This window comes from Rhineura floridana, chromosome 16 (genome assembly GCF_030035675.1).
Source record: "Rhineura floridana isolate rRhiFlo1 chromosome 16, rRhiFlo1.hap2, whole genome shotgun sequence".
NCBI classification, from domain to species: domain Eukaryota; kingdom Metazoa; phylum Chordata; class Lepidosauria; order Squamata; family Rhineuridae; genus Rhineura; species Rhineura floridana.
In genome coordinates, this window is record NC_084495.1 from 11922089 (window position 1) to 11934780 (window position 12692).

General features: G+C 43.3%; 1 protein-coding gene across 3 annotated transcripts in view; it reads right to left on the reverse strand.

Annotated features, from left to right (window-relative positions):
• Positions 1-12692, reverse strand: part of COL4A5 (collagen type IV alpha 5 chain) — a 170689-nt gene that overhangs the window by 116005 nt on the left and 41992 nt on the right. For all 3 annotated transcript variants that reach the window (XM_061599001.1, XM_061599000.1, XM_061599002.1), the window contains exon 3: positions 8946-9005. In XM_061599001.1, the coding sequence (XP_061454985.1) occupies positions 8946-9005 (60 nt within the window). The remainder of the gene's footprint in view (positions 1-8945; positions 9006-12692) is intronic.

Genomic DNA, 12692 nt, shown 5'->3' on the forward strand with positions numbered 1-12692 from the left:
GTGGATGCATGTGTGCACATGGTGAATCATGGGAAAGACGGTTGAGAATTTTTTTCCTAAATGTTCAGCCAGGTTAGGTGGGACTGTTCAACATCACGTACAACTGCAGCCTCTGTCAGACAGATGTTCTCCAACATTAAGCACAGGTAATTTGCACAGGGATTAGGGAAACAAAAGACGTACGTGTGGCATTATTTGTTTTAGGCCCCCCAACAACGCAATGCAGAATTGTGTGCTTCTGGTTTCTTCTTATGGGTTTGGTACAATGAGCACCCGGAACAAGGAGGAGGGGATGACAGTCCGTGCCCCAAAGGAGAACAGGCCAAGAACTTGCCCGACGTGAGGAAACCGATTGGCTCAGATGAGAACAATCAGACTAGGACATCTATGCCTGGATAACCGTGACAGTCACCCATGATCTGGTCTCATGGAGAGAGCTTTGGGGGAAGTGGCTAGTTCAGCATGGTTTATTTGTATGCTGCCTTTCCATAGTAAACGATGCTCAAGAAGGCTCACAACATGAAAAAGGTTAACCTAATTTACTGTTACGGACCAAAACTCAAGTAGTCAAACAATAAGTTAGGGAAAACATCTGAAGAAACATACAATACACTGAAATACCATTATAATTCCTAATAAGGTCCAACAGTAAAATCCAAAAACATAATCCCAATAACAGCAAAAATAACTGACCATCAGAATTAAATTTTGGCCCGGACAGAAGCTCCTAAACAACACCCCACCGTCAAGATGGTCTCTGGAAACTTCAGGTAGTAGCAGCTTTTATAGCTGCAATCAGTCAGGGCCCCACCCTGCCAGGCCAGATAGCAAGAGGCCAGCAAGCAGGCAGAGACTTGCAGTCAAGGTGGTCTCTGGCATCTTCAGGTAGTAATACCTTTTAGAGCTGCAGTCAGATAGGGCCCTGCCTTCCCAGGCCAGTTGGAAAGAGGCCAGAAAGCAGGGAGAGTGTCTTACAGGATGTACAGTCAAGGTTCTAGAACTCACTCCAGCCAGTGGGGTTTTGGCAACATCAGCATCAAAGTATTTTCTAAATCAGGGATGGGTAAGCTTTTGCAGCCCAAAGACCGCATTCCCCTGTGCACAACATGCCAGCTGTGGGCAGGACCAGAGGCCAAAGTGGATGGAGCAACAGATGGGACTCTTACCTTTTCTACATTCCAGCTATTCAAGAAATCAGAGGTGTACACACACACACGTAAATATATATCCAGGTATGCAAGAGGTATCATCACAGTTCAATGACATATTCCAGTTCTTGAGGAGGATGCAGACTGGGGGCAGCTGGTGACTCCATGCTAGCAGGGCAGTGGGATCCTAAACGTTCATACCTTGGACAGCTCCTTGAAAGTTCAAACCAAACCCCGGAGCAGATTCCACTGCTGCACTAAAATGGGACCACCAGCCACCAGTGGTGCAGAGAACAGCTCTGGTTGGGATCAGTATGTCTGACCCCTTGATCTTCTCCTCTCCATGGTGTGCAAAATTATTTTATGCCATAACAAATGTCCCACTGTATCTTTCTGCAGCTGTCTGCCATTGTTTAGATGTGCCTAACTTGCTCTGGAGTATCCCTTGAGCTTGTAGAAATTGGGATGTCTTCCCTGACAGCTTCAACTTTTTTTAAAATTAATGTTCAAATAACTACAGACCAGTTTAGGTGATCTCTGTGTCTAGAAATCCAAACTACATAGTAGTCAATCCATGCTTTCCTACATCCCACCCCCAATGGTATACGAATTCTGTATAAATGTAGAGTTGGTGGCTGCAGAGAGCAGCCTATGAGGAATGAGGCTAGGGATAGTCCCCAGGGCTGAATAGGGAGGGCTGCATTCATCCTATAGGCTGGAGATTCACCCAATCCTGTTCTAGAATGAAATGGGAGGAGGGGAGAAACAAAGTCCTTCTGCTAGTGCAAGGATTTCCTCTTGCGCAATGAAGCTTCTCCCCAGTAGTGTGGTGGCAAATTCAGAAATGCAGGGTCTCTTCATGTCCCTCCCACTTTGCCACCGGGTTGAGAATGAGATCCCTGTTAATGCCTTCACCTACAACAGACATCCCTAGGAGCCAATAAGCATGAAAGGGGAGAGCCTTCTCAGTGGCTGACCCACTTCCTTTCACTCTGATTGGTTCCAATCAGGAGGAAAGGACAAAGGAGCACATTAGGAGACTCTTCTCAGTGGCTAACACACTCCCCTTTCAAGCTGATTGGCTTGTAGGATCCTGGAGACATAGGGATCCTGCTGGGACCCTGCTCCCCAAAAAGTAAGGGGTCTAAGACCCCGGACGACTACACTCCTGTTTCTCCCTCTCCCTGCGCCCCTCCCCCAATCTGCTTCAGAGGGTTGGTTGGAAGCCCAGAACAGATTTAGGAGGCATGCAAGGAATGGGGAGGGAGAAGAAGTTCTGTCATGCAGCCAAACGTCCTTGAGCAAGCGGCAGCACTTTAATGGATACCACCCTTAGTGCAGGGCCAGCAGGCACAGTAGGCACAGTGCCTAGGGCCCACGATACGTTTAGGGGCCCATGAAAATGTTTTAATTTCTTTTAAAATCGGAAGAAAGAAAATGAGCTTTTAGGGTCGAAGAAAATGTTGTAATTTTTTTCTCACATCAGAAAAAAATGAAGCTTTTAGGGCCCACGAAAATCTATTAAATTTTGCCTAAAACAGAAAAAAAAACATTGAAGTATTTAAAGTTATATCAAAAATAATTTTTAATATTGATATTATTATGGTGGGAGGGGCCCACGAAGGGAAAAGTGCCTAGGGCCCATAAAAGTCATAATGCGGCTCTGCCTTAGGGACTACTGAGGTATTCGATCCGAGCTGGAGCTTTTCCACTTCAGACTAATGTAGGTAGGGGATTCAAGTGACTGAATGTTCCTCAATACAAAATAACGCTTTGGCCATAGAAAAGCAGCAACCCAGGGAGAAAGCTCCACTAAGACCTTTCTCTTTGACATGCCAGCTCTGCAGGTCCATGGATTCTTTTTAGAGTAATGGTACTGCTAGAATGCTTTTAGATGTCTGCATTTCAGATCATATGACATCAGTCCTGTTCCATTTGCACTGCTTCATGTTTGCTTCCAGGCCTGCTTAAGGTGCTTACTTGTTTTTATTACGTCTTAGCAGACCCCAAAGGGCTTCGGACCAGTGGATCTGAAGGGTCTCAGAACCCGCTGTGAGTTACGGTCATCCCTGGATACCCTGCTCTGTGTTCCACCACTAAGGGAGGTATAGCTAAGTGCCAACACAAGCATTCTCCGTAAAAGCATCCTGGCTGTGCTATTCTCTCATGAGATGTTTGACTGGCTCCTTCACTGATGGGATACGGGGGGCATCAAGATGTTTTTCTTGCACCAGGCTGTTAAAATATGTTTTAACTATATGCTAAACTTTGCTGGCTGTTTTTATTTTGATCTATAACGGCTTTGCTGTTGTCAGTTTTTTTACTATATCAGGATTGTGTTCTTAGTGATGTGAACTGCCAGAAGGGCAGGTTAGGAAGGTCAAAACACAGTATATAAATGCTTCTATAAATGACTAAAAGAAATAAAGCAAGGTTGTGCTTGAAAGCAGGTGCTCAAGTGATCTATTTATGAATCACCTTTTGCATTTGTCTCAAGGTGTTAAATACAAAATGAACACCTAAGAAAAATCTTGTCAAAACAAACAAAAAATCACATTGTTTCCAGTTAGTACAAATAGCGAGTGCCCGTTGTATCTCAACAGGGAAGCTGTTCCACAGAAGAGGGGCACTCACACTGAAAGCCCCGCTCCAAGTTACTTTGGAGTGGGCTTCTGAAATTTTAGAGATGTGGAGAAACTCTTGCAGAATGTAGTGACTTTTTGGGTATATAACGGGATGCAGCAGTCTTCTCAAGTAATCTGGCCTTGTATGTTAGTATCAAAACTTTGAATTTAGCTGGTAGCAGACCAGCAGCCGGTACAAATTGCACAAGCAGGCGTTATATGCTGGCAGCAGTTTGCCCCCACAAGCAACCTAGCTGCCACCATCCGCACTTGCTGCAGCCTCAAGCAACCACACTTTGGAATACACTCCCCAATGGAAATTAGCACAACTCCAATAATTTTACACACCTCTTTAATTCAGCCAGGCTTTTTGAGGGTAGCTTTGCTGGACATTGTCCCTGCTGGTTTTACAGATGTATTTAATGTATAGGGGTAGGGCTGGTAGGGCAGTGGTACAGCATCTGCCTTGCATGCAGAAGGTCCCAAGTTCAATCCCTGCCATCTCCAGGGAGGGCGGGAGACTCCTGCCTAAAATCCTGGAGAGCCACTGCCAGTCAGTGTAGACAGTACTGAGCTATGGTCCGACTCAGTATAAGGCAGCTTCCTATTCTTATTGCTTTAACTTTGTATTTTGTTTTTATTTTTTTACACCACCACAATATTGTTTGCATAGTGGGCAGTTTACAAATTCCTCAAATAAATAAATTAAATTAAACTGTTTTTGGACACTGGATAAGCCAGGAAGGCGGTTGTCAGTGTGGGCCAGTGAGCACACTAGCCCATCTAGAACACTACTGTAGCCCAGAGAGGCTCTGGAATTCTAAAAAAAAAATGGACACTAAAACCTGGCCCAGGAAAAGAAACTGCACGGTGTGCATACAGAACCAGGACTTTCCAGGTGATATTTCCTGCCTTGCTCTTTATATTATTTTTAAAACATTATTTTTGCAAATATAACTGGGGCGGGGGATGTTAGGGGAAGAAACATCAGCTGACATTAACAATAAAAATATTCCACTGAGTCTGACTTAAATGTATAAACGAACATAGGCAGCCCATGGAAATGAAATGGACTGCCTTCAAGTCAATCCTGACTTATGGCGACCCTATGAATAGGGTTTTCATGGTAAAAGATGTATATCAAATTCACTATCTCAAATGTTTAGCAATACACCAAAGCATTATTGTGCTGTAAGAAGCATGTTTCTTTAATAGCAAAGGTGTTTGTTTAGTTTTTACCAATTCAGCCATATACTTACTATGAAAACTAAGTTCCGTAACCATATATTACAGAGATGTATCAGAGCAGAAATATTATTGTTAACCTTCTGAACACCGAATAAACTAGTCTAGATAGCTTGTATTCTTATGAATAAGTTCCTGAGTTGATGATGAAATGAACTGACATGGATGGAGAAAATAATGTGGGAAAACTGAAATGAAACTACCAGGGAGCAGACAAGTGGTGGCTATACAATTTTTTTTTTTACAAATGAAAAAAAGGAAATGGACTGCTTTCAAGTCGATTCTGACTTATGGCGACCCTATGAATAGGTTTTCATGGTAAGCGGTATTCAGAGGGGGTTTACCATTGCCTCCCTCTGAGGCTGAGAGGCAGTGACTGGCCGAAGGTCACCCAGTGAGCTTCATGGCATAAATATCCAAACAAAAGTTATTGTAAACCACCCAGACAGCTTCAGTTATGGGGCGGTATATAAATACAATTAATTAAATAAATAAAAAGCTATTCACATTCAAACATAGAAAGGGCAGTGAGATCTTCTGGCAAATGAATAGCAGGTGGCAAGCGTTTATCATTCCAGCCTTTGCAACCGTCAGGGCTCACAGGGTCCACTTGCATTGTCCATCTGTAGGTCCTCACACCAGAGGAATATCATTTAAGAGGGTGTGAACAGCCCTCCTTGTTCTTTGCCGCAGCTCTCACCAAAATCCTCCAAGGCAAGGCAAAGGGCTGAGCAACTGGCACTCAGTGTTGGTATGAATCTATTGCTGTTAGTTCGCAGGCCTTCTGAGGCCCAGATTAATCTCCAGCTCCACTAATACAGACTCAACTTTCCTGCGGCTTTTTATTCACAAGCACCGATCCAGTTTTCATGCAACCACTCTTTCCTCTTCTCCAACGGGGCACTGGAAGCAAAAACAAATGCTCTCGCAGGCACCAAGGAGTAGCCACTCATCACCCCCTCTGCTCATCACCTGCAAGGTGGATTCAGAGAGTAATTGGGCTACTGATAGCGCTTTGGCTATGCCAGATGCAGAGCTTGGAAAAGTTACTTTTTGGAACTACAACTCCCATCAGCCCAATCCAATGGCCATGCTGGCTGGGGCTGATGGGAGATGTAGTTCAAAAAAGTAACTTTTCCTAGGTCTGGCCAGATGTGCCAGAGCCACCCACCTTGTCACACCCATGTCCTTCATATATAAAGCAGGGATTTGGAGGCTTTACCAGTAAAGCCAAGCCACGAGAGAGGGATGTTAAACTCTCTCCCTGCCTTCTCCACAATCGATTCCACCAGCCACTTTCCCTTGCTCTTGGATCCAGCATTGGAAGAAAGGCAAGAATAGGGTGGAGTGGCTAGAGCAGCCAAACTGGGGGTGGGAGGAGAGAAAGAATGGAAGTAGGGAGGAAAGTTTCATCACTCACCCCCCTACTCTTTCACTGTTAGAGACCTTGTCCACCTCCTGCTTCATATATGAAGTTTGGCCCTTGACGTCCTGTATGCCAGGTGTGGGGCATTTTGCCCTCCAGATGTTGCTGCACTACAACTCCCATCAGCCCCAAGCATGGCTAATGGCCAGGGATGGTGGAAGTTGTAGTCCAGCAACATCTGGAGGGTCAAATGTCCCCCACATCTCCTTTAAAGAGTTCTATCGGCTTTCTCAAACCATGCATATATGAAATAGCCACCAACTTGGGCAGCTTTAAGAGTGGACTAGACAAATTCATGGAGAATAAGGCTATCAACAACTACTAGAGGCAGTACGCTGGTAATCGCAAGTGGGGAGAGAGAACGGTGCACTCAGATCCTGCTTGTGGGCTTCCCACAGGCATCTGACCGGTCACTGTGAGAGCGGGATGCTGGACTAGATTGGCTTCTGGCCTGATCTAGCCATATTCTTAAATTGGGTGGACACATAACAAAACAGTCATGTGTTTGCTACAAGCGTTCGTGTCTAATTTCACAGCCTCCTATAAACAGTTCTATTTGCTTTCTTTAAACCATGCACCACTTTTAAAAGCCTCTGTTCTTATGACAGAGGTGAATAATAGTATGGTACTGTTTAAGCCTGTGCACGCCTGCACATACGCACACACACACACACACACACACACACACACACACAGAGAGAGAGAGAGAGAGAGAGAGAGAGAGAGAGAGAAAGAGAGTGAAGTTGCAGCAGCACAACCTCATTTAACCTTTCGTTACTGCCAAGAAGGCTAAGCCGTAGGCTTAGTGCACATACATATGCAATGAACCTTTGGCAAGCAGATTTGCCAAGGTATGATCTCATTCAACTGAGCCACCTGGATAGAAAGGTGTGCCCCCTCCTCCCTGGACAGCTTCTATGAGGCACCCCTGAACAACTCATTGGGGAAAAGTTTACTGTACCAGGATGGTTTGGTATTGAAACTATAACTGCATGTTGAAACCTAGAAGAAACCGAGTTGTACTTTCAAGACATTTGGGAATTCACATTCAAACCCACAACCACTGGATGTGATGGTGGAGTAGCATTTCAATCTAGTCATGTATATTACAGAAACAGTGTGCATGGTGCTTTCAGAGTATCAAGAGGTCAGGTCTCTGCCCCTAGTGGCTTACAATCCAATATAGACCATACATTTATACATGCACCCTCACCAAGGCTCAAACATCACACAATGGCAGCAGTCCTACTGGTAGAATACGTTTGCTTTCGTTCCATATAAAGAGGGATGGCAGCTGATTTTTAGAGCAGCCAGGATATATGGATGAGGAACTGCTGAACACCACCCTGTCCCCATGTGTAGCTTTTCAGGCATACCCGTCATCAAAAATATTGGAAGAACAATCTAAAAATGGTGTGGATGGCAGCCAAAAGCCAACTTAAATCAGGTACAGGGCAGGGATGGTGATCCTGTGGCTCTCCACATGTTGAGACTCCCATTACTCTAATAACCTCCCTTATGGACTACTACAACATGCTTTACATGGGGCTGCCCTTGAACACGGTCCAGAAGCTGCACTTAGAGTAGAATGCCACTGCAAGGCTCTTGTCTGGGGCAGTGAGAAGTCATGTTAAACTGATCTTGAGAATTCTGCACTGCCTGCCAGTCAACCGCCAGGCCCAACTCAAGGTATTCGTACCGGTGTACTAGGCTCAATACAAGCTGCAACTCAAACACTTAAAGGAGTTCTTCCCTCAATATCTCCACTGTGTAAGATATGAAAGATTAATAAATTAAATTTATACTACAGTTTGCCATAAAATATATACAATGTTCATTTTAGTATAATTCTTTGTAAGTCTTATTAGCTGCCTTTTGAGACGTAGTCAGTCAACAGGCAAGTTACAAGTATTTAAATTCATGACGAACACTGCAGTCCTAAGACGGTTTATTACAACCTCTCTATAAACAAAGTAACTTTTTTGTAGAGAAAACGGAGCATAATATAAATTGTTTTAGTACCTCTGTGGCTTGTCAAATTCTTTCAGTGCAGCAGAGCAAAAACTCTTTAGGATCCAGAAACACACACCCCGTTATATCCCTACTGTACAAAATCAGACAATGTATGAGGCCTAGAGCCACATTCACACCATACATTTAAAGCACTATTATTCCACTTCTTATGAATTTTTAGGAGTCCTCTATTCCCCTCCCAGAGCTACAATTCCCAGAGTGGTTTATCAATCAGTCCTTCTCCTGAGGCAACTCTGGAAAATCTCAGCACCCTTATCAAATTACACTTCCCAGGATTCTCTGGGGGAAGCCACGATGGTTTAAAGTGAAATAATAGTGCTTTAGAATGTATGGCATGAATTTGGTCTAGGTCACTTGCACACACCAAAAGTTATTGGAGACATCAAAAAGGTGAATGCATTTTGAGATAGTCCTTTTTTTGAATGATACACACATGCTCATGCCCCCCCCACACACACTCCTGCTTACCTTTTCTCCTTTTTGTCCACTGCAGTCACATTTGGATCCTGACAAGCATCCATGGCATGCCTGACCAAGAGAATTAAAAAAAAAATTAGTTCTCTGCTCACACAATTTTATTTATATTTATTGAATTATTAGTTGCCCATCTGGCTGGTTATCCAGCCACTCTGGGCAACGTATAAAATAAAACATCCAAATACATTAAAACATTTAAAATCTCAAACCAGAATAATAAAACCTAACCCACCCCAAAAGCCTGCCTGAAGAGCCAGGTTCGACGAAGATCATTTGGTAGGGAGTTTCACAGGGTGGGGGCCACAATTGAAAAAGCCCTCTCCCTAATCCTCACCAGTTTGGCTGTTTTAACTGGTGGGATGTAGAGAAGGTCTTGTGAGGATGATCTTGTTGGGCGGCATTGCTGATGAACTATTCCCACAAATATGGGCTACCAAGGACAGTTTCAATTGCTTGTTTTATGAATAGAGTTTAAGGTTGCGATGGTCTGTAGACTTTGCAATAAAGTATTATATATTGAATAGAGTTTAAGGATGACATGTATGCATAAGCAGTGGTGTTTATTTCAAGTCACCAATCAGGAAATAAATTTTAGAGGATCGTGTGAATTCTAATCAATTACATTGACTGAACTCACATAAAACGACCTTCAGAATAAATTCACTCCTGAAAGGGGAAAGAATGCAAGTCACTTCACTTCCCCTTTTACAACAATGCAAAAACAGCGTCTTTCCATCAAGCAAAAACTCTGGTTCATATCCTGGTCACTTCTCACCTAAGGGCACTTCCAGACGGGGATGTTAGATGGCTTTGCATCAAAGCAAGCATTACCCCACACTTTCCAGTCACTTTCCTTATCACAAGAAGTCTGGTCTTTTTGGGAAGCTGGCTTGTTGCGCAAGAGCTCCAAATCAGCTTTCATTGCACAACCTGAATTTGCCAGTTATGTGGCTGAATCCCACCCAAAAATAGCAACAATCTGGAAGTGCCCTATGATGACTACAATTCTCCACCTCTCTGGCCTTCTGCTGTGTCAACCTTGGTCCCACACACATCTGTACAGAAATCTGGTGTCCAAATAATTCATCTTTCATCCCTCTGATCATGCAGAGTGCCCTTCCTTAATTCCCTACATTGGCTTCCTGTCCAGTCCCAGATCTAGCACATGCTCGTTGACCTTGCCTTCAAAGCTCTCCCATCACCTTGCCCCCAACTCTTCTCCTCACATCCCTGCTCATGATCTTCAGCCCTCCACCCCTTCCCGTGCAAAAGTCTCCTGTTCTTTCAAACAGTCTGCTCCTATGAATCCTTGCTGCCCTGTATGTTTGGAACTGCCTCCCAGAATGATGATATTCTGTCTCTCCTTCACCCCCCCCCCAAAATCTACCTTTCCTCTGAACACTTTGGCACAAACCCTTCATTCCCATATCCTACCACAACTAAGTTTTAAATTGTTTTTATATTGTTTTAAATTTTAAAATTGTGTTTTAAATTGTTTTTAAAATATGTGTTTTAAAATGTATATTTGTTCTAATGTTTTTGATTGCTGTAAACCGCCCAGAGAGCTTCAGCTATGGGGCGGTATACAAGTGCAATAAATAAATAAATAAATAAGCATCAATTAGTGAAACAGCCACATATTGTTTCCCTGTTTTAACATTTGCCTCCCTTTCCTCCGTTCTCCCTGAGTCAAATTTTCAATTGTAAGCTGTGTGGGGCAAGGGCCTGTCCTTGTGCACTCTGTAAAAGCACCAAACAAACTGAAGAGGAGACATCATATGTGTATATACATATATGCACCTTCAATCTTCCGTCACATCAGCTTCTGAAGGAGCATCTTGCTCAGAGATCAGTAGAGGAGGTTTGTTAGGGTGACAACATTTCATACCTTGTAAGAGGCATCCCATCCTCTCTCTTTCTCTCCCTCCCCCCCCTCCCCCCCCCCACACAATAAGGAATGCCTCTTCTAAAATAAACACAAATGTGGGTGGCTGGTTCCAAGCATTTGTATTAAAATCGTTTCAATGTGCTTTTAAAATCTATTGCCTGGTTAGACACGCCTTTTAAAACCAACTAAGCCAGCCTAACATTGCAACTCCAAGGTAGTCATATTCCACATCCTCCTTCCAAGGAGCTGAATGAGGCATATTATCCTGACACTCGCCCTGTAAACATGGTTAGCCTGAAACAGGCTTAAAAACAAACAGCAAGCTAGCTGAGCTGAGCTTTGGAGCAAAGTCTCCCACATACAAAACCCAACATTTGTGTTCCTATGCATTTCACATTTCTTAGTTGCAAGGAAGCAGCAATTTTCCACATGTCCTTTCCTCTGACGTTGCTCCATTCATACGGATACTTCTTTGTACTTATTACTGGCTGCTTAAAATCTGCACTGGCTCAAAATCTGCATGCAATCCACAGCAAGTAATTGTTGCAGTAAGAACGCCTGCCAATAGGTGGGACTCTCTGCTCACAGTCTAGAGATGCACTTTTCCCAAAATCCTTCCAGTTCTGAGGGCAAGAATAACTAACTTCCTCCTCCTGTTCACCCATGCCATAAGAGCACATTCACCATCCAAAGCTAAAAGCAAAAACAACACCCATCATATAATACTGAATGAAATTAAGAAATAATGAAAACATAACTTAGAATTAGCATGACATTCAATCGATTTCATGTAACATATTACAAGATCAAGATTTCTTTAGAATGCCAGCAAAATAATTAAACTACTCCCAATGATAATAAAGCATTAAACTAAAACATAAACCACCAAATGAATGGCAGCACAGATACAACACATAAAATGCCACAGTCCATGCATAAAAGATTAATTTAGCAGCCTCACTGTGCATTTCTACAGAAGGCACAAATGTAACAATATTTATAGCAGTTTACTTGTTTACTCTGTCAGTTTTCCGCCTCTGATTGTAGATAGGGCTATCGCCCAAATCAAGAAATCTTACATGAGTAATTGTATGCATATTTAAAATTTGATTAAATCTGCTTATGTTTCCAGGAGCAGAAAAAAGAAAGAAAAAGCATACTGGGGGGGGGAGTATGCCTGTTATGCAACATGGCAGGCACTTTAGATAAGTGATTTCATCAATTGCTGGAAAGAACAGGAATGTTCAAAATAGTACTTGCCACCTGCAGGTTTTCAGCCGTGGCAGGCTGCACAGTCCCAAGAAGCCCACTTGCCCCCCAGCTGGCAGTTGTAGACAAGGAAGGGGCTGGCTTGTGCAGCTGTGGCAAGTTGAGCAGGCCCTAGCCAGCTGGGGAAGACTAGCTCAGAGGGAGGCAATGGTAAACCCCCTCTGAATACAGCTTACCATGAAAACCCTATTCATAGGGTAGCCATAAGTCGGGATCAACTTGAAGGCAGTCCATTTCCATTTTCATTTCAACTCAGCGCAGCAATAAGTGAAACAGAATGCCCATTTCCAAAAAGCTTATTAACTTTATTATTAACTTTTTAACTATCAACTGAATCATTAGTTATAAGTCTCTCCCTCTCCTCCAAAATGGCACCCACTCCCCAAAGACTCAGCGAAGGGTAAATTAGTCTGCAAGAAGCAGCTCAAAGCTATGATTAAAACTTTCATCACATGCTTGCACCCACTTGCCATTAAAGTAGTATCAAATGTCTTTACCCCAAAATGATGCCACATGCCTCTTTCAATGAGCCTTCTAAAATATTTATCCCACATGGTATCTATCTTGGATGTGAATTGGTT